At 38.9% G+C, this 23,462-nt stretch overlaps 1 protein-coding gene across 5 annotated transcripts in view; it reads left to right on the top strand.

The window, feature by feature from the left end:
• Positions 1-23,462, top strand: part of ARL15 (ADP ribosylation factor like GTPase 15) — a 416,142-nt gene that overhangs the window by 133,885 nt on the left and 258,795 nt on the right. For all 5 annotated transcript variants that reach the window (XM_029216097.1, XM_029216095.1, XM_029216094.1 and 2 more), the window contains 2 exons: positions 3,309-3,453; positions 20,986-21,045. In XM_029216097.1, the coding sequence (XP_029071930.1) occupies positions 3,309-3,453; positions 20,986-21,045 (205 nt within the window). The remainder of the gene's footprint in view (positions 1-3,308; positions 3,454-20,985; positions 21,046-23,462) is intronic.

The raw sequence follows: 23,462 nt of genomic DNA, 5'->3' as shown, positions 1-23,462 counted from the left end.
TAACCTTTATGCTTTTTATGTTCCAAAATGTCTCATTATTACAGACTGTGGTTTGCAGGGGGCGGTGGGGGGGGGGCTTTTGTTTTATTCAGATTTGGTTTAGTTTGGGTTTTTTCAGAACAGTTGAAATATGGAACCTGAAATTCCAGAAAGAGACTGGGGGAGAGGGGAGATGTCATGTTACATGCCTTTACCATCTGCATGATTGGAACTCTGGGGTAGAGATGGCGTCACTGGGGAGAACAGAGAGAGAGGAGATAAAGACGAGAGTGGAGTAGAACGTCACTGCTAAATTGCCTTTTATGTCAGACATGTCGTAGGTGACCTAGAATAAATGAGCAGGTGATGTAGATATTATTGGGCTTGGCTGCAAAGTTTTCACACTCTGGAGTTTAAAAAAAAACATGAAAATGAAATTCTGGAACTTTGGGCCAAAATACGTTGAGTAATATTGCCGTGTGAATGATTGAAACTGGGCAATATGTAGCAATCGTCACCTGCAATTTCATCTGGTATTTAAGACTGATGACAGTTTGGGCCAGGGTAGTTGAACGGGTCTCTTGCCAGGAGCTAGCCCAAGGGAGTTCTGGCAGAGGAGCTGAGCATGAGTGGTGCTGTCCAGAGCAGGAATAGGGTCTCTCCCCTCTCCCCGCAGCAAAGATCCCAGCAGCCCGGTAAGAGAAACCACCGTGTGACTGGTGCTGTTGTCTGTCGTAGTTGAACCTGGCAGAGCTCTTCTTAGTGAATGGCTGCTAGCCAGTCTTTGAGGGAATACGTACATACATACATCTGTCTCTCAGGAAAACTCTAATCATGAGTCCAGGAGACTTGTTTCTTTTATGGGTAAGAAAAAGTTTGCAAAAAGTCCGACATTATCAGCCAGCCTTCATATGAATCTGGGATGAGATGTATTGGCATCTAGAATGCTTTTTATTGTCATAGTCATTAATCTTGTAGGAGAGGCAAGATGGAGCTCAAGTAAGGCCAGAGAAGAGTCACGAATATGATGGAGGAGTGGCAGGGGCTACTATATGAAGGCAGACTGAAATAATTAGGACTCCTCAGGCTCTAAACAGAGGAGAAGAAATATGATTAGAGTTTAATAAATCCATGAAGAATATGGATTAGATAATCATAGAATTTACCAGAAGTAGGCAGAGCCCCTTAAAAGCCGAGGAAAAGTGAATTTAGGACAAAAAGAAGGCCTTTCATACCAAGAAAGTAGGTCGTGCACATCAAAACCACTCTTTTGGTAACTGGGCTAAAACTTCTGGCATTGAAGAGCAGTGAAAAAGTCAAGCGTTTCTTTTATTTTAACACTATTTTCTTGAAGCATGGGGGACCCAGAGAGAGCCTAGATCAAGCTTCCTACTAGCCTTTACATTTTCTTTTCTCTTTTCTTAGGCGAAATTTAAATGTCATTCATTCGTCATTCAACAGTTATTCACTGAGGGTGGCTTCTATGCCGTGTTCTCTGCTAAGCACTGTGGATACTAGGATGAAGATGGACAGATATGGTTCCCACAGTCTGGTGATGAATGAGAAACTGTAATAGTCTGTGTGCTGAATTCACAAAAGTGCTGTGAGAGCTTGACATGAATTGCTAATGTACTCTTAGCATCAGAGCAGGCGGCCCTGAGGAAGGGGTGCTCTAACTGGGACCCGAAAGCCAATGAAGCATTTGCTATGCCAAGAGTTCGGGGGAAGAGGGAGAGGCATATGTTGAATGCCTTGAGGTGCCAGAGGGTCAGCGTGACTGGAGGTGGGAGGGTGAGAGGGAGAGTAAGAGGAGAATCATGGAGGTGAGGCTGGAGGGGTGGGTGGAGGAGATCATGGAAGGTCTTGTAGACCATGATGATCATTATGGAGGCCGTGTGGAGAATAGAGGGGGCAACGGTGAATGTACTGGGACCCATTGGAGGATGTTGATGTTGTCCAGGCAGCAGTGGCCTGGGCTGGAGAGAGGCAGACAGATTCTAGACCTGTTTCAGAGGTCGTATGGACTGGACTTGTCAATTGACCAACGTGGATATGAGAAGTGAGGGTGAGGAATAATCAAGCTTGATTTATGAGAGTATGACAGCCAGTTAGGCCTCACATTTCATCTGAGTGAGAAGAATTAGCACAGACATTTTATAGGTCTCTTCTCTCATGATCTCCAAAGGACCCAGAAGTCAGTAGGTCTGCCTCCCTCTTACCTCTCTGTCTCCCTCTTCCTCTGTTGAATCTTTCAGGTCCTAAATGCTTCAGACTCTACAAGCTGGCACATAGATGGCCCCTAATAAGTGGATGTCAAATAAGTAGAAAGACCAAAAACTGCATGAGTGGCTTCCAGCCTCCCAAATCCCCTTGTCTTTAACCCTTGCAGAGCAAACGGCAGTTCATAGTACCCTGAGGTCAGTTGACCTGAAGCAAGATTTAGCAAGAGTCAAGATGGCGGTGATATACACAGGAATTCTATTTAATGCTTTTTAAAAGCATTTTATTTTGAAATAACATCAAAGCACTGGAAGACTAGTACACGGAACTCTCCTGTAGACTCTACTCAGGTTCCCCAGTCATTAACATTTTACCATGATTGCTTTATCACATTCCTCACCAACTAGGCGTGGAGACGGTGATGGAGATAGGGATTTAGAAATGTTCTTAGCCAGTTAATTGCAGATGTCAAGACTCTTCATCTCTAAGTACTATCGTATGTGTTTTCTCAGGACAGTGATATTCCTTATGTAACCACAGTCCGCTGATTAAATTCAGAAAATGTAACCTTCAGTGATACTGTCATTGCAGGCTCTAATATTCAGTCTCTAGTCAGCTGTCACCTGTTGTCCCAACACTGTCGTTTATGGTGTCTCTTCCCCCGCCCAATCCAGGAGGCATGGCATTCGTTATGTCTCTTTAGTCTTCTTTAACCGGGAACAGTTCCTCAGTCTTTCTTTGACGTTTTAGAGAAGAACAGGCTGCTTGTCCTGCAGAATGCTCGCGGCAGTGTCATCTGATTTCCTCGTGCTTGGATGCAGGTGGTGCATTTTTGGCAGAAAAGCTGCATAATGACGTGGCACCCCTCGCGGTGCCCCCACCTCAGCAGGAGGGGAGCCGGCAAGTCCGAGTGGGTCTCATTCCTGGGAAGTTAACTTTGATTGCTTAGTCAAGGCAGTGTCCTCCTGGTCTCTCACTCTAAAGGTCCCTTTCCTCCTTAGGGTCAATAGGTTATTTAATTACCTCTCAGTACATAGTCATTTGAAATGTGACTAAGCTTTGTGCCCACAGTCATGCTTACAAGCGCTGCATTTCCCCTCTCTCGGCAGTGTTTTAGAGCACTCTGCTGCAAGGGACCACCACCTGCGCGCCCAGAGTATGACCTGGTCTGCATAGGCCTCACGGGCTCTGGCAAGACCAGCCTCCTGTCCAAGCTCTGCAGCGAAAGCCCCAACAGCGTGGTGTCGACCACAGGTGGGTACAGCGCCGGCTTCTCGCCCTTTTCTTCCTCACCTCTGGGATGCTCTCGTTTCCTATGCTGTTGGTGGGGTCCCCTCATTTCACTGAAATGCTTCAGTCAGTTGATTATTTATTTTTAGATACTCTATTTTTCAAGCTATATTTAAGGGGGGCTTTAATAGCATCAAATTGCTGCACGCTTCATCCCTCCAGTTGGTCATTTCAGTGCCACTGAATAAATCAAGCCAGGAGAATGTTGATAGAAACTAACCTCGCAACCTGGAATTCTCGTACTGTGACAGATGGGTTCAGCTCAGGCCCACTGAGCGTCCTCCTCCCTTGAAGTGTCACTCTAGCCTACTCGTGTTGGTCACACGCTCCCTACACGGTACAAGTGATAGTCTGAATCTTCTTCCCTGGAAGATGGTGGTCACAGGGACCGTTGATCAGGTTTACCATGTTGTTCCCTGAGGTGGCCAAGAAAAGTCAGTCTAGGCAGTGGTTCTCAATCAGGGCAGATTTTGCTCTCCAGGGGACATCTGGCAATGTCTGGAGACATTTTGGTTCTTACAGCTTGGGGCGGGTGCTACTGACTTCTTTTGAGTAGAGGCCAGGGATGCTGCTAAACATCCTACAGTGCACAGGACGGGCACCCTCCATAAGGAATTATCTGGCCCAAAGTATCAAAGTGCTACCAAGAACTTTTCTCACTCGCCAAAAGTGTCCTCTTTTTCCTCTGAAAATGAAGCGGGAGAGACAAGTGTTAACTAGAGAAAATTATGGGAGGTGAAAACCAGAGCTGCTCTGGGAGAACTGACAGGGAAGGAGTGGGCTGGGACATTGTCGGGGAAACTTAAAAAGATTGTTCATTCAGACAGCTTTCTTTTTTTGAACACCTACCATGTGCTAGGTCCAGTGTTAGAAACTGGGGATAAGCAGTGATCCCAGCACTCCAGGAGACTCAGGCTATGGGCCACACAGACATTAAGCTTGTGTCCAGAAGTACACAAAGGAGGAGAAGCAATCAGTTTTGCTTGGACTGGGGGAAGGGGAGGATGATACATGATGGAGTTTTCTACATTGGACTAGCAAGCCTGGCAGACAAGCAGGAATAAGAGAGTGAGGTGGGAGAAGAAAGAAGATTTGGGGACAGAGGGGAAGCTGTGTGAAGGCAGAGGGGCCTGAAACAGGTTGCTACCTCCTGGGAACCACATTTCCGAGTGGCTGCGACACATGGTTAGTAGAATGCCACGAGTTGAGTCACAGGAGATAAGCAGTGGCCAAATCTTGGCAAACCTTTTATACCACACTCAGGAATTTGAGCTTTGTAGATAGCACAGAGACATCTGCACATATTTTAAGCAAAGAGAAACTGTGTGATAAAATATCCATTTGAGAAAGATCACGCTAGCCATGATGCTGAGGCTGAACTGTGGAAAGCTCCATTAGCCATTAACTAAGACAGTGATGGGAGGGAGGGGGGTAGGGGGAGGGAGGGAGAATGGAGGGGGAGGGAGGAAGGAGGGAATAGATAGGATACTTATTGCAGGCCTAGTATTGACAGAGCTTGCTGGCCAGTTGGGTTTGGAGGATGAGGGAGAGAGAGAAGCCAAGGGTGACTCAGGTCCTGGCTTAGGTGAAGGGTATATGATGGAACCGTTGACTAGGATTTCCTGTAAGTAGGAAAAATATTGATGACCAAGAGCCTTACCTCATTTCAGGCCAGGTTTTGCCACCAAATAAGTTAGGGGAAGAGTGCAGGCTTTGAAGGCTTTTCAGAGTTTAGAATTGTAGATAAGAAAGTGTGGACCTGTGAAGAAACAGAGACATAGCTTGATTAAAGGATGAGGAAAAGCTTGAGGGGTTCATGATGACTGGTGAGGCCACAGGGAGGATGAACAGAGCTCAAGTGTGGCCTGTTTCAGGAAGCCATTTCTAACTACCTTCCTTTCCCCCACGTGGAACTGAGAACTCCCTGCTCTCCCACTGTGAAGTGTTTATCTCTCTACCATTTAGTGCCTGAGACACTGCTGTTGACACATTTGTCTCCCCAGGCTAAGGGGCAGATAGAGCATCTTATTTAGCTTGTGCCTCCAGATCCTGGCACACGGTTTGGACATAGCTAAGATGCTTGTTGAGTGAATAAGCCTGCAACAGTAAATTGAATCCATATGCTTTTACATAAAATAATCGTACCTCTCTGAACCTCATAACTGCTTTTTATGACAGGTAAGATTCTTTTTCCATATTCTGTCTTTAAATCATCTGAGGCTCAAAGGTATGGTGATATGGCTGTTTTCACACAGTTAATGACAGAGGTAGGATGCCGGTGCAGGTCTTCAAATGAAGGTTAGTGGTACCCAAGCCTTAGAATTTCTGATGAGAGTATTATTTGCTAGTTGTCTGTAAAGCTGTGGACGTCTTCTGAGGAATGTGTTACGTAATATGCAGACTTTATTAACTTAACAATTCTTTTAAAGCAAAATAACTTCCTTCAAAATATGTATGAGTAACACAAGTATACTGTTCTTCACTTATCAGAGGTATAAATGAGAAGCACTATTGCTAGAAGCACAGTTTTGAATTACAATGTTCAAAATTATCTGTAAATAATTTTATAATTTATTATTTATAAATTGCAATGCAATATGTTCTATATTTGCTTTTATTCAATTTTTTAATAATATGTTTTCCTCTTACTGGAACCCGTTGTAACCTTGTGTGCTAATTGATTTTCTGATGAATTAGTAAGTTGGCTGGCATTTTGGATATCAAGCTTATATGAGTTGTCATTGTCCTGAACCAGGCACAGTGCCTTTTTGGAGACCTGTTTGGAGGTCTCGGCTATCAAGAAGTTTATACCTGGGGTAGGATTACCATGATAAACAGTTTAAATTTATTGAATGTTTAATATATGCCAGGAGCGAAGACAGAATAAGTGCTATACTTGATGGTATAAATATGGAAGTTTAAAGAGTGATCGTTTCTAACCTGTGGGATCAAAGAAGGCCTCATTCAAATAGGGCCTCATATCATGGGGAGAATCTAAGGAACGGGGTGAGGAGAGTAAGGATAGAAAGCATAGGGTGTATTTGGAGAACAGTTCATGATCTTACTGGGTTGAGGCCCAAGATGTGGAGGTATAGCATGAGTTGTGATCCAAAGCTAGAGACTAGAGAAGCTACTGAGAGAGACCTGTAACATGGAGAGGTGATCCATCAGGGGCTGTGAGGAATGGAGAGTTAGAGGCAGATGTCATTAATCCTATAAAACTGTCAAAGATATTGGGAAATAGAGAGGAAAGGAAAAGAATCAAATATGACTTCTAGCTGGTGACTGAGTGAAATACAAAAAGTGGGAAGAAGGTGACAGACAGTTTTAAGATACAAGATAATGAGCTTAGTTTTGGACATGCTAATTTGAGGTGTTGGCAGGACTTTCAACAGTGATCCAAATGCCAAAAGACAGGCTGACTAAAGAGAGCTTATAGCAAGAGATCTAGATTTGAGATACAACTGAATTGTTGATTTGCACGAGATTGTTGAGGGATGATGAGCAGAGAGGGAGGAGAAGAGTGCTAAGCACCAACTATATTTCATTCATTCTTTCTGCATTTGTTGAATGCCTGTTACATGATTGCCACTGATTTAGGCACTAAGGGTGCGTCAGTGAACAAACTAGACAAATATCCTTGCCCTTTGGAGCTTACATTCTAGCATCTGCATTAAACAGGGAATCTAAACCAGGCAGTTCTATATAGTATCATATAAGTCAAATGTGAACAATAGATCAAAGGAACCAGAATTAAATAATATAAACCGAAGTCTAAAATCTGAGAGGAGGCCATGGATGTGGTGACCATTAATGACCAATGGTAGACCAGTTTCAGTAGAGCGTTGGGGTAGAAACTAACATGAACCATGAGAGGGTGGTGAGCATGCAGAGGGAATGAGGCACAGACTGTCCATTTTACTCCTTGGGCCCCTGGCTAAGATTGCACATAGATTACTCTTTTAAGAAGGTAACAGAAAGACAGAAACACACAAAGCAGTGGTAAAGGAGTTTATTTTTGCAAGGAAATGTGCCATGTGAGCATGCTAGTGGACAGAGGTGTAAGGGTGGTGATCAGGAAGAAGGAAACACTGAAGATGTTCAGTAGAGGGCAGGGAGTGCAAGAATAAGTGAAGACTTCTGATTCTGGTCAAGACAGAGTAACTAGAACTGGCTTACGCTCCCACCTGAAATAACCAAAAGGGGGGAACAAAAAACAGACAAGATATATAAAACAGTTTTTAAGAAAGTAAATATAAAGCAACAAGGGTTAGTCATCCCTGAGAGCTGAGAAACAAATGAGATGAGCCCCACAGTTGCCCCAGCCTACTGCCTCAAGACTGTTCCCAGGCCATGGCACAGCTCCAGTGGGAAGTGAGGTGGAGCTCAGTGGACTCCCTGCATTGAGGGGATTGAGCTGAGAGCTGGAGAGACTAGGGCAGCTAGAGTTCGTAGGACACAGTACTGGAGAGGAGAGACTTGTACAGAGAGAGAACCCTAGAGATCTGTAGAGGGTCTCCTTTGAGTATGTGTCATAGTATTCATTGCGTGCACATGAGGAAACTACTCAAGGCTAGCGAAAGAACCATCTGAAAGGGCTAGAGGGAACAGTGCCTGGTTCCCTCAGCCTGGTTCAACTCACACAGGACTGAGAGTTATGCCTGTTACCACAAGCCAGATTGGAAAAGTCACAATTCATGAGGTAGTGGGTCGAGTACTAAGGAAGGTTTTGCCTTAGGAATCAGCTCTAAGCTGAGCACTGCCCTAGACGCATGTAGCAAATCATATTAATAAGACAAAAGGCTCAAACAGTTTCCTAGAAACTTTAATACACCCCAGAACAAAGCTGTGTAAGATTTACAGAAAGCAAAATTATCCAGCACTTAAGGTAAAATTCACAATGTCTGACATTTAATCAAAAATTACCAGGCATGCAGAGAGGCTGGAAGACATGATTCATAATGAGAAGAATAATCTGTGAATTGAAACTGACTCATAACTGTCACAAAGATTAGAATTAACAAAGAAGGACATTAAAACTGTTATTATAAAAGTATAGACATGCAAAATATCTAAAAAACCATATAAAAGTTTTAGTGGTGAGCACTAAAATATATGAGATGAAATATATACCAGATAGGATTAATGACAGACTAGACATTGCAGAAAAAAGATTAATGACCTTGAAGGGCATTAGCATTTGGGACTACTCACAGTACAGAGAGAGGAGAAAATGGAAAATGCAAAGAGCAGTAGTGACCTGTGGGACAACTCCAAGTCACCTAATATATGGCAACACCTAACTTTGAATCTATCAAGGTGAGGGGGTGGAGAAAGGGACAGAAAAAAATATTTGAAGAAATGATGGCTGAAATGTTTTCAAACTTGAAGATAAACAACAAATCCAAGAAGCTCATTGAACCCCAAGCACAAGAGATATGAACAAAACTACACCAAGTTACATCCTAATAAAATTACTAAAGCCAGTGATAAGAGTGTGATGGTTAATTTTATGTGTCAACTTGGCTGGGCCACAGTTCTCAGATATGTCGTCAAACATTGTTCTGAATATTTCTGTGAGTGCGTTTTTATATGAGATTAAGATATAAATCAGCAGCCTTTGAGTAAATTTCTTTATATAATGTGGTTGGGCCTCATCTAACCAGTTGAAGGATTGAATAGAACAAAAGACTGACTTCCCCAGAGCAAGAAGGAAATTTGCACTGGGTGGCCTTGGGACTTGAACTGGAGCATCGGCTCTTTCCTGGGTCTCCAGTCTACTGACCTTCCCTGCAGATTTTGGACTTGCCAGCCTCCATAGTATTACGAATCAATTCCTTGAAACATTTTTCTATGTATACACACATCCTATTGGTTCTGTTTCTCTGGAGAATGCCGAGTAATACAAAAAGGAAATCTTAAAAACAGAGAAAAGATGTTACACAGAAACAAAGATAAGAGTGACATCAGATTTCTCACTGCAAACGATGCAAGGGAGAAGGCAGTGGAGCACACCTTTAAAGTACTGAAGGGAAAAATAATTATCAGCCTATATCCAACAGAAGTATCTTTCAAAAAGAAACTCAAAATAAAGCCTTTTTCAGACATTAAAAAAGTGAAAGAATTTGCTAGCAGACCAAAGTTATAAGAAAATGCTAAAGGAAGTTTTTCAGGCAGGAGAAAAATGGTTACAGATGGAAATCTGGATCTATACAAAGCAAAGTAACAGAATGGTGACTACATGGATAATTATATAAGATTTAGTTCTTATTTAAATCTCTTTATAACTGTTTAAATAAAAACAGTATATTGTGGAGTTTATAACATGTAAAAGTAAAATGCATGAGGACAATAGAATAAAAGTCATAGAGGAAAAAGGGAAGTATACTATTGTTAGGTTCTTATATGTGAAGTAATTTAATAACACTTGAAGGTAGACTATGATAAGTTAAAGATACACTATAAACCCTAAAGCAACCACTAAAATAACAAAAGAAAGTGTGAGAGCCAATAAGGCAACAAATAAGATAAGATGGAACTATAAAAAATAATTAATCAGAAAGAAGGCAGGAAAAAAGGGAACAAGAATATATGGGACAAGTAGAAAACAAGTAGCAAGGTGTTAGCGCTCAAACCTGACCATCAGTCATCAAATTAAATGCAAATGGTCTAGACTCCTCAATTAAGAGACTGAGAATATGATTAGATTAAAAAAACAAGACCCAACTATATGCGGACTTTAAATATAAAGACACAAATAGATTAAAAGTAAGAAGATGGAAAAAGATATGTTATGCCAATAGGCATAAGAAAGAGTCAAAAGAAAGTTGGAGCGGCTATATTAATATCAGACAAGGTAGACTTTGGAGCAAAGAATAATACTGGTGATAAAGAAGTTCATTTCATAATGATGAAAGAGTCTTTGAATCAGAGGACATAACAATGCTGAACATTTATGTATGTAATAACTTCAAAAATACACATAGCAAAAACTGACAAAACCCACAATTGTAGTCAGAGATTTCAGTACTCTCAATTATTGATAGAACACGTAGAAAGAAAATAGAGGTAGTAGACTTGAACAACACTATCAGCCACCTGGACCTGATTAACATGTATACAACCCTCTACACAACAGCAGCAGAGAACCTTCTCAAGTGCATTTGTAACATTTACCAAATAAGACCATATTTGAGGACATAAAACAAGTTTCAATAAATTTAAAAGTATTCAGACCACATGGAATTGAATTAGAAATCAAGACCATCTCTGGAAAAGTCCCCAAATATTTGGAAACTAAAGTACTTCTAAATAACCCATGGATCAAATAAGAAATCAAAAGAGAAATTGTAAAGTATTTTATACTGAATGAAAATACAACACATCAGAATTTGTGGGATGTCTCTAAAGCAGGACTGTGGGGGAAATTCATAGCTCTGAACCCCTGGATTAGGAAAGAAGGCCCTCAAATCAGTGACCTCAACCTCCACCTTAAGGAACTAAAAGAGACGGACAGGTCAAACCCAAAGTAAGCAAAAGAAAGGAAATAATAAGGATCAAAGTGGAAATCAGTGGAATAGAAAAACAGTAGAGAAAACTCATTAGATCAAAAGCTGCTTCTTTGAGAAGATCAATAAAGCTTAAGAAACTCTAGCCAAACTGATCAGGGAAAAAAAAAATCAAAGATGACACTAATTTATAGTATCAGGAATGAGAGAGATTACATCAATATAGAGTCTATAGATATTAAAAGGATAATAGAATATTATGAACAACTTCATACCAGTAAATTTGACAACTTAAATGGATGAATTACTTGAAAGACAAGTTATCAAAGCTCATTCAAGAAGAAATAGAAAGCCCAGATCTATAGTTATTAAAGAAATTGAAATTATAGTTTTTTAAAAAAAAGAACTTGACGTTTAGTTGGCTTCACTGGTGAATTCTATCAAACATCTGAAGTAATAATGCCACTGCTACACAATATCTTTCAGAAAATTGAAGGAGGGAAGACTTTCCAACTCCTTCTATAAGACCAGCAAGTTTAATGTCAAAACCAGATAAAGACATTGCAAAAAAAACTACATACCATATCCGTCATGAACATAGATACCAAAAATATAAACAAAAATCTTGCAAATCAAATCTTAAAGTAGTATATTTTTAATAGGATAATGTGTCATGACCAAGTAACATTTATCCCAGGAATACAGGGTTGGTTTCATGTTCAAAAATCAGTAAATTTAATTTACAATATTAATAAGCTAAGAAAAGAAAACCATGTGATCATCTCAAGAGATGCAAACAAAAAAAACAAAAAACATTGATTTCTGATAAAAACTCTCACCAAAATAGGAACAGAGGGAATTTCCTCAACTGTTAAAGGTCATGTATGAAAACCCTATAGCTGTTGTCATACTTAATGATGAAATACAGAATTTATTCCTGGTCTGATTAGGAATAAGACATGGATGTCTGTTGTCACCACTTCTGTTCAACATTGTAGTAAAGATTCTGGCCAGTGCATCAGGCAAGAAAAGAAATAAAAGGTTTCCAGATTAGAAAGGAATAAGTAAAACTTTCTTGGTTTGCTGATGACAGGATCATCTATGTAGAAAATTTGACGGCATCTACAACTTTATACCAACAAATTAGTGATGGCTAATGTGAATTTAGATCTGATAGTTTTGGAGATCTGAAAATTTGGAGGATAGCTTTGATCATTAGTTTGGAGAATGTTGTCTATAAGAGTAGAAGCAGATAGAGTGGTGGACAAATGTGTTGAATTCATTCAGATAGATAAGCAAATGCCCTGAAAGTTGGTAGATGGAAATGCAAAGGTGGACACAGAAACAGATGTCACAACTTTAGCTGGGAAGTTATTAAGAGGTGAGTATGGTAAAGCGGTAAAAGCATTATAAGGAAGCAAAGCTTGTCCTGGCTGGCCCTGATGAGGGAAGGAAAAGCTCTGTTTGCTAGTATAAGAAGGAAGGAAAAGCGTGTAAGAAAATGTTGGAGGCTAGAAAAGACTTTTCTTAACAAAGGTGAGGTTCCCTGTGATTCGTTGAGAGGGCTCTGCAAGGATAAAGGCAGGGCAGAGTTGGGCATGAGGCGCAAAGAGAAGAGAAGGGGTAGATGCTTGTTGGTTGAGTCTGTATGTTTATTGTAGCTAATGAAGGTGGGCAAGAGGTTGGAGAAACTAATTAGTGGTGATGGAGGAGGGGTGGAGGCAGAGGAGAACCAAGCAGGCTGATTTTAGTTATTAGTGGACCCACAAAACCCAGTCCTCACCAGAGTTCCAGACGGACATTGCCAGCCTGTTCAAACTCAACTGCCGGCTCCTTTTTGTTGTGTATGTATGCAGCTGAAGAAGAACAAAGGAGGTAGAAGGAAGGTCCTAAAATAAATGACAAAACCCAATGGCAAGAAAAGGTAACTAGAAGAAATGAGGAGGTCAGAAAGCCACATGTGCATGTGAACATTCAATGTGAGGATGGGAGAATAGCTGAAGGAGGTCCTACAGAGAATAATGTACAAAGTGAACGAGCAAGGGAGCTAACTATATAAAAGTTTAGAAAGACTGGAAAGCTAAGATTAAATGACAAATGTAAGTAAAAGCAATGCTGTTGAGAAGTATTTCTATCAGATATTACAGATAAGAGTTTATGACAGTCCCATTTAGAGAATTCAGTCACGTTCACAAGTAGTGTCTAGAATCTAATTGATTAATTAAGCTAAGTCCACAAAGGTATTCAGGAAAAGAATTAATGGCAAACAAATAAATGGAAAGGTTTGGCTTTACAAGAAGTTCAACTTTACTAGAAAATAAATAAGAAAATGTTAATTTTATACCTAAATTTACCAAAACGTGTGTTGACTGTTTTTTTTTTGAAAGAAGTTATTCATATAAATTAAAGGTTACCAAAATATTTACATCCCTTGGCCTAATAAGCGTGTCACTAAGAATTTCCATTAAGTGTGTAATTTCAAAGAAACTGTATGAACAAACTGATTCCTTGCAACATTTTGTATCACTAAAACTTTAAAGTAATTTAAATGTCCTATATCAAAGGAGTTTGTTAATTAACTCGTGGTACATCAGTTGAAATGAACATATATCGGAAAACACGATCTTCTGTCAAGGAAAATTAAATTTACATTCATTTTGAAAATTAAACCTTGCAAAACTATGCTTTTAAATCAAAAATGGGAAAAAAAACGTAAAAAATAACTATGGGCTTTGTTGGTATGGTCGAATTATGTGTGAAATTTTATTCTCTTAAATTATTTCTCTACTTTATAATGTTTTGATAATATAAAGCCAATTAAAAATGAAATATTTGTTGGAAGAGTTTGGAACAGTTGAAAAGATACACTGAGAATTAGTTTCTTAAAATGAAAACATGACACACAAGGGTATGTCCATCCATTTCAGCAAGGCAAGAATGTCAGCCTTTTCTTCAGAAGTAAAGGGAATCCAAACTTTATTGGATTGTTAACTTCAGCAGTCTTTTACTTTGACATAATTTTTAAAAGATACTTAAATTGTCAAAACTCAAAGGGCCAAGAAGTCCTGAAAAGAGCAGGTCTTGCTGATAGAGGAAAAAAATTGAGTAGCTTACACCTTGGTCTAGAAACAAAAGTGAACTTTGTCCAGAGTGAATTCCTTGACTGTATATGCCCAAAGAATTTGTTGATAAAAGGGATTGTTAACCTGTAGATTACACAGTATTTGCTTTTTTTTCTTTTTAAAACAGAGGAATGGAATCTAAAGGTTTAGGGTAATATATTCTTGTAACATAGAGGACAATCTAGAGAAAATTGAACACTTGGAATTGAAAAAGGTTGAAAAATCTTTTCTAGGGATATATATTACTATGTTTGAAAATTTGTCAAGTGATATGTTGGTCAGTTAAAATAGAAAACAATTATGGTAATTTGAAAGAAATACAGAAAAGTTTATGAAAATTTGAATCAGGCATTTTAATAAGTTTAGTATTAGCTGCATACACGTTAAGAAGAAATAAGTTAGAAAGTCAAATTTGGTATCTGCTAAAGAATTGTGTTTTATAAATGCTGGTAGATTAAATTTCCTTTTATGATGTTAAAATGATATTTAGAAGAATTTCGCTAGACCATTGTCCAAACATCACAAAACTAACGCGTAAATCATGTCCTTGGTCCAAGTCAAGGCCACCAGATCTGTGGAATGTCTTTCCCTTTAGCAGTTCTTAGAGTGACCCAGGGATGTCAGAAGCACACACTGAGTACCTGTGTACATGTGTGCAGGCTTGTGTATGTGTTGCAGGGGAAGAGGGGAGGTTGGTCTGTAGGTCCAAGCGAAATAGTCCTGTGTTCCACACAATGAATAAAAATAGACTAACCTCCCTCTGAAACCTAATTTTGTTACGATTCCAGTAATGCTTTCCCCACATAAAAAATTTCAAATCCATCTCCCTTGTATCACAGGCTTTTTTGGATTTAAGGACTAAAAGACAAAAGCTGAAAGTCTATGCAAACAATTATTTCCCCAAAGAGTTGCTAAGTCATATATTTATTAAAATTTGTGGGGTTAAATCTTAGGGGAGGTTTCAGTCTTACTAATGTAGCTTAAATAGGCCAGGAAAAAATGACTACGTAACTTAGGCTTCAGCCATCAAATTGTTTGAATGGAGTCGGGAGACCTACCCCTGAGGCCTTCAGCCAAATACTGGAGGCCATTGATGGTTGACTCAGTTGTTACTGTTATTTCCTTCTCCTTGTTTAATATAAATAATGGAATCCTAACATTAGGGGAAACTTTAAAAAGCTAATCTAGTCCACTCATTTTGCAGATGAGGGATTCAAAGTCAAGAAAAAGTGACTGGATAAAAAAACGAAATTGAGCTATTTGTAATGAGGTGGATAGACCTAGAGTCTGTCATACAGAGTGAAGTAAGTCAGAAAGAGAAAGACAAATACCATATGCTAACACATATATATGGAATTTAAGAAAAAAGAAAGTCATGAAGAACCTAGGGGTAAGACAGGAATAAAGACACAGACCTACTAGAGAATGGACTTGAGGACATGGGGAGGGGCAAGGGTGAGCTGTGACAAAGCGAGAGAGAGGCATGGACGTATATACACTACCAAACGTAAGGTAGATAGCTAGTGGGAAGCAGCTGCATAGCACAGGGAGATCAGCTCGGTGCTGTGTGACCGCCTGGAGGGGTGGGATAGGGAGGGTGGGAGGGAGGGAGACGCGAGAGGCAAGAGATATGGGGACAAATGTATATGTATAACTGATTTGCTTTGTTATAAAGCAGAAACTAACACACCATTGTAAAGCAATTATACTCCAGTAAAGATATAAAAAAATAAAAAATAATAAAAAAAAGAAAAAAAAGAAAAAAGGGGCTGGTAAGTCAAAGAGCTGTGACAGGGTTTTAGGACTGTTGTTCTAAAGTGCTGTTGTTCCTCAGCTCACTGACTTCCTGAGAAGAGCATCGGAGATGCTTATTTTTTCGAAGAAGCAACAGAGCGAGCGCACTGTCATGGCTGAGTCAGTTGGACATTTTCCCTCCCCTCCTGAGTTCCTGGTTTTATTAATAACGTCTTTAAAAAAGTACTCTCTAAACTCATGTTATTATTTTTACTCCATTAATAAGGAAATGTAGTATAGACCTGAGAACACAAGAATCAAAATAGATTCCTTGTGTTGGATTATTTATAAGTAGGAGGGAAAATACTTAGTGGGATTATTAGGTATGTGTGTATTTTTTCCAGTCAGCTCCACCGTTATTTAGGTTCAAAATTAGAAAATTTGAATCCACCATCTTGTTGGTATGTGGAAGAGGTGCTATAGTGTGGAGCTCTGGTGGACTCAGGTGATGAGACCTGAGTTCAGGTTTTAAATACAGCATTTAGTACTTTTGGCCAGGTACTTAACCCTTCTAGACTTCACTTGCTTCCTGGAACAGTAGTTATTCATTAAGTTAAGGATGGTCGTAACAGCTAAAATACAGTCGTCGCTTGGTATATGAGGGGGACTGGTAACCACCTTCCCCTTCAACGGATACCAAAATTTGAGGATGCTCAAGTCCTTTATATAAAAATACAGTATTTGCATGTAACCTACACACATCCTCCCATACGCTTCACATCATCTCTAGATTACCAATAATACCTAATACAATGTAAATACAATGTAAATGGCCTGGGCACAGCAAATTCAAGTTTTGCTTCTTGGAATTTTCTGGAAATTTTTTTCCCAAATATTTTCGGTCTGTTTGGTTGAATATGTGGATGCAGAACCCTCGGATATGGAGGGCTGACTAAATATAAACCCTTAGCACAGATCTTTAAAGAAATATTGAGATCCTATTATGACCAAGCACTGGCATACAAGATACACTGTACACTGTATCTCTATTACGAATCCTTGCAGTCTAGCTGGGGAACAAACATAAAACAAGTAAATAAACTGGTACGTAATTAGAACCGTGAAAGTCATGTAGGAGAAATGCTGAGTGCCCCAAGCACACAGATCCAAAAAAATCAACCTATTTCAGGAACACCAGAGAAGGTCTGCCTGACAAAGTGAAGTTCTAATACCACCTGAAGGGTAAAGAGTTCGCCAGAAGGGCAAAGAACACACACTTTTGGAGCAGTAGGTGCAAAGGCCCTGAGATGGAAGGAACATGGCTTGTTTTAGGAACTGAAGAATATAAATGAGGGGGAGATGGTACAAAATAAGCCTAGGGAAGGAAAGAGGAACCAGATCAGGTAGGGCCTTGTTAGGTGTTTCAAACTATACCTTGAGTAGTGAGAAGGTATCAGACCCTTTTAAGTAGGGGAATGATGTAAACAGAAGTGCATTTCAGGAAATCACTTCTGCTAATGTGTGGGGATGATTGAGGAGGCCAATAATAGATGCAGAGTTTAGTTAGGAGGCTCACCACGTGGTGATGGTGGTGGCTTGACGAGAGTTGTGCTGTGAGGATGAAGAGAAGTAGGCTTTTTTTTTTTTTTTTTTGCGGTCGCGGGCCTCTCACTGTTGTGGCCTCTCCCGTTGCGGAGCACAGGCTCCGGACGCGCAGGCTCAGCAGCTATGGCTCACGGGCCCGGCCGCTCCGCGGCATGTGGGATCTTCCCGGACCGGGGCACGAACCCGTGTCCCCTGCATTGGCAGGCAGACTCTCAACCACTGCGCCACCAGGGACGCCCTCAGAAGTAGGCATTTTTGAGAACTATTTAGCAGGTGAAATTTAAAGGCTTTGGGGATTGGTTGATTGACTGATTGAGAGGGAAAGAAGTGTTAAGGAGGACCACAAATATTTAGTCTATAGAAGCCTCAATAAATGTTGTTTTGATTGCTTCTTCAGCAACTCTTATTTTTACCACTGCTTTCATAATATATCTGAACTTGAGGCCGCACATGATTTTGATTGGGAGAAAGCATTCAGTGATTATTTGATGACCATTAGTATTCTGAATTTTTAGTTTTATTTATTTAAAAACAAAACACTTTATAGCACTGATTACCGTCTGTTTTCATTTACAGCTGAGGAAACTGAGGCACAGAGGAATTAAGTAACTTGCTCAGAGTCAGACAGTTAATAATGGTAGAGCCAGAATTTGAACCCAGACATTCTTACTGTACAGCCCATGCAATCCAGTGATTTTCATTCCTCAAAGTCAACCCTTTGAGAAAGGTATTTTGATGGATTGACCTTTGTAACCCTACTAAATATTAATTCCCCTTCTTGACCTCATCCAACTCAGTGTAAAGGAATAAAATACAGTTGATCTGATGGTTGCCCTTCTTGATTGCCCTTCTGGTGAACTGAAAATGTGTCTTTACATTTTAAGTCTTTTTAATCCTTGCATACAGTTAGAATGACTAAAATAGAAAAATATTGTTTCTCTTCCATAAATAGCACATTCTCTTATTTTCTGGACTGATTATCTAGGCTTCATCCTCTGAACATTAATTACCACAGCTATATTGTAAAAATAATACAAAGACAGCAAAGTGGAAGACTGCATATACCTTTGCAGTATAAACCTAGCCCCATATGTTCTGTGTGAAGAGAAAACATTTATGAGTATTCTGCAGGAACATTTACATGCCCATAAATAGCATTGCTAGGTTACTTTGCTTAGAGTGAACATTGGACGACATTTTTGTAGTCAATTTATTATGAAGTCTGTGTAAGGATTCAAGATGGGAACCGTCATATAATCTGCCTGTTGGATCAATAAATTTCAAAAGTTGTATTTTGCATATGGGTGTGGTAATTTCCAGAAGGATATTTCTTCCCTCTGGGTGCCTGCATATTGTCAGCTTTTAAGAATCAAAGCAGATGAAATATTGCTGAAGTGCTCCATAACTATTTCTTTTTCAAAGTTGGGGTTTGTCCCATTTCTCTGGAAAATCCATACTTGGGTTGTCCTGAACCTAACCACTAATAGACTGTTTAGCACTTACATAGTGTTTTCGTTTTCAGGATTTCACAATCATTGCCTTTTAATCCATGTAACACCCCTGTGTGGTAGGTAGATACAGTCAAGCATCCAAGTCTCCTGTGGGCGAATTTCAGTGCCAGCAGGAGTATTGTGATTGGCGCTGAGTTTCCGTAATTTCCCAGAGGCCAGACACCTGGAGAGGCTTTCCTGCAGACCCAGGTATATGCCGGTATGTCAGCCACATGAAGCTGCCCCCTACTCCTGCTATTTTACTAAGATTCAGTGACTGCACGCACCGTTAATCATAGTGCTACGCCCACTGTGTCAGTCTGTATTAAACCCACATAGGAAGGGTATGTTTTGGAAGGTTCTCAGAGAGCCCAATGAACATTTACGTTCTGTACAACAAATTTCAACAGTTTACGCTTCCATCACTCCAACAAAAGTACTTTTCATTCAGTGATAACATTTATGGCTCCAACTAAATACTTCATAAATGAGCACCAGCATTTCTGTCTTGAGTCTGTAATATATTCAGGCAGGCAGAAGATATGTGTACCTAATGATTAAATCATCAACAACATGGCATCCACTGAAATATAATGTCAGCAGTCTTATATTTTGTGCTTATTTGTACCAGGCACTGTGATAAAGATAACATATGCATTATCGCATCCTCATAACAACTTTGTGACATAGATACTATCATTCCCAGTTTACAGACGATGAAAGCCAAGGCTGTTAAGTTGCCCACAGTAATAGAGCTTATTAAAACCTAGTTCTGTCTGACTCCAAAGTCACTTTTTAACCATTACATGATATTCACTGCCTTAAGTAGAAGGTAATATATAAAATCTTAAAGCTCTGGGACAGTATACAACAGAGGAGTGGTAATAATAGGCTGGAGTATAATAAGGCACATTTTAACGTGTTTTTTAATAAAGTAAAGCAAAACCATGTAAAAGAATTGTTCTTATACACATTGTACTTTATATCTTTTTACCTTTCTAGGCACCCATCATAGCTTGCTTCAGTGAAAGTATTTGTTTGTTTTCTCCTTCACCCTGTTGATAATTTCTTGAAAAGGGGACCGTGTCTTATTTATCTTGTAATTGTACATATCAAATAATGCTCAAAACCTTAAATTGATTGGGTGCTCGGAAATTACTGAATAAATTAACTATTAAAAATTAGTAGAGCTTTTAACTGAGAAAGAAGTACCTGTATATGCAAAGTATTCAAATGAAACAAAAGAATCTCCCTTCTATTTAAGACCTCCAGAAGAAGACTCTCAGTTCTCCCAAGAGTCATTACATGTTCCAGTTTCTTGTGGATCATTTCAGAAATATTTAGTGTATATATTTGTGTGTGTGTCTGTGTATAGGTAAACGCACACTCACATATGTCACACCTGAATTGATTGACTTAGATGACGATAATTAAGTCCTAAATACAGAATTAATCATAGTACTATACTCTGAATATACTTTTATAATAGAAGTCATTTATTACATGCATTATAAAATGCATAAATGGGTAATTATGATTGTACTTTTAAGAAAAATTTATGTATGACTTTAACCATGTCCTTGAAAGAAAACGCTAACATAAATACTATGTAATTCAATATAAGATGGTTATCATTTTGATACCTTAGTCTCTAGGGTTGCTAAGTTATATGTGAGGGAAGATTAACCTTAGGAATTAGATGCAAAGGTCCTGAGAGATTTAATATTTTCTTTGAAGTTTCTCTATTCTTCCAAGTGTCTTTCTCGCAACTGATAAAATTTACAAAGTGGCATTATGTATTAAAGAATGAGGCAATATTTTGAAGAAAAGGGTTATATTTTGCTGTAACATACAACTGTTTTGCAAAATGGTAGAAGATAATACTAGGTTAACTGTTTGTCTTGGAAATTATGTGTTTCTGGTGTAAATATGAACTATGAAAAATAACTCAATCTGCCTAAAAAAGAGCATTTGAGCATTTTATACATTTTTAAAACTTAAGTTGCTAATTCTTTCTTTTCTGTTTTCTAATTGTAGGTTTTAGTATAAAAGCAGTGCCATTCCAGAATGCCATCTTGAATGTAAAAGAACTTGGAGGTATATCATTTAAGATCACTTATATGTCTGGCTCTAGCTTTTACTAAGTTCATATTAATGTGTTACATATAATTAAAACATAATGATGATGTATTTTTCTCAGAGGTGATTCATTTTTACCTTTTCTCTTGATAATACATTTCCTAGAAATATTTCCTTTTGTTTATATATATTTTAAAGGTAGTTGAAGAGTTCTAAGTAACATAACCTTTGTTTTGTGTGGATTAAAGAACTACACTACTAATGCCATTTCATACACTGTACTCTTTGGCTTTACTTAGCTAATGAAATTTATTCTTCAATGAACAAAATGAAGAGAGTTTTAATATAATCATAAAAAATAAGCTATATGTTATGCAGGGCAAAGAACTGTACTTTAGCGTAGTTTGTATTCATACTGCAGGTTTTATTGTATTAGATCTTTTTAGAATGTATTTGTTCCGATAATAAATCTTTGCCAATAGGTTCTTTGCTGGTCAAGCACATTTATTGGCTAGGCTGCACCCCAAACTATACATCACTCAGCCTTTCATTACACTCTCTGTCTGGGGTTTTTTTTTTGGTTGTGTTTTATGTCAGTCAGGGTCTTAACCCATGTAAATAGGTTAACAAAGAAATCAGTCAATTCAGTGAACCTACTAAATTCTCTAATGCCACAGGAAAACGGTAAGTGCTCTGGAGTTCAGTATAATATTGGTGAGTTTAATGACTTAGAAGAAAGTTCTCTTCCATCTCTTTAATCACTTTGTGATATTGACCTTACCCTGTTTTTTTTTTAAGCTCATTCTGTGACCTATTTTTAGATTGATGAAATTGACACAAACCTTATGCTATCACAATAGTGTTTGATGCCTTCTTATTTTTATCTAATGATATATTGGCTGATCTTTTCAGGTGTGTGTTTTAAAGAGCTATATAGCTACCTTTGACTTTTACAGCATTAATATTTAAAATGAACCATGGTTGATAAATTCTGGTTTTTCTTTGATGTTGGTTTTGTCATTTTGACTGCAAAAATTATAAAACATGAATGTTCTTGTAATAGAATAATTTTTCTATGCAAAAATTTTAAGACTCTTCTTTTAGATTGAATATTTTAATATTACTTTGTGGCTTCAGAGGACATAGTGTAAACATCCATGGAATCAAAATGAATGGTTTGAGAATTCTATTATTTTTGAATATGGTTGATACTTAGTAAATGTATTATTACTAGGCTAGATGCAAAGTTTTTATTGAATACCCTCCAGGTGTACAGAACTGTTGATTAATTGATAAGGTGTTTATTATTGACGTTTAGTTGGATGATATAAATAATGGATGTATCTGGACAATTTTTAAAAAGCGAACACATCAAGGAATTTATTATAATCTTGACTCTGTGCCATTGAAAATCAGTACAATTCAAAAGATCAAATTAGAGGACGGGGTGTATAAGGTGGGAATCTGTCTGTTCCCAAGGTTTAATTTTGCTGAAAGAACTGTGTGTACCCTGGCAATTGTTGAAATGGAAATTACAATGGAGCAGGTACCATAGAGTTTGGTGGAAACGCTTTAGTTTGTGCCTCTTCTGTGATGTAATAGTTGAGAGATGTAGGTATGAGATAGAGCTTCAGGGATTGGGACCTATACATTAGTTTCAGGCTAGTGATGTGTGGTGTTTGGCGGGTGGTAATGAAGAGCAAATTCCTAGCTTAGGCACAGATTCTTCTTCCCCTGAACTTTACTAGCTGTTTTCAGTTGAGAGACTGTCTCAAGGAGAAGGTGATTTTCTGAGTAGAATCTAATTGTGTATCCTCTATTGTGTGCTCAGAGGCAAGCAGTGGAGGGAGTTCAGTCCTTGACTTTTTACTCACTAATTCCTTTATCCAACAAATATTTTTTGAGGACCTACTCTGCATGGGGTAGGACTAGGCCCTAGGTCATGTCTCACCCAAGAATGCATGAAAAGTAGACTAACACAGAGAGTATAGCTTTCCTGGGATGTAGAGTAAATCTTACATACCAAGAGGCTCGTCCCAATATAAGATATGTGACATTTTAAGAAGAATTATGACCTAAAATCAGATTGTTTGAGAGGAGGTTGCTTGACCCAAGAATTTCTAAGTTCAAGAGGAAAGAGCTGAGAATTTTAAGATCAGGGTGTGAAGATGTGAAACAGCTATTTACCAGTAGAGAGTTAACTCAGAAGACAGGTTAATCAGAGTTCAGTCAGGTTGTCAATCCAGGGGAAAACTATGAAATCGAGGGAGAAACTCAAGAAGATAGGTATAAAGGTAGGCAGATACTAAGAGCCCGAATTGTGCTGAAGTGCAGAATGCTCAGAAAGTTCTGCTTATCCTAGGGTTAATTCCCAAGATCGGCACGGCCCCTGTTCCTCCCTTCAAATTCCTTCTTCTACCCTTTCCAGATGGTTC

This window comes from Monodon monoceros, unplaced genomic scaffold (genome assembly GCF_005190385.1).
Source record: "Monodon monoceros isolate NGI ecotype Baffin Bay Population unplaced genomic scaffold, NGI_Narwhal_1 Super_Scaffold_12, whole genome shotgun sequence".
In the NCBI taxonomy this organism is placed as follows: Eukaryota; Metazoa; Chordata; class Mammalia; order Artiodactyla; family Monodontidae; genus Monodon; species Monodon monoceros.
The sequence above is the reverse complement of the archived record's forward strand: the minus strand, read 5'-3'. Positions and strand labels throughout refer to the sequence as shown.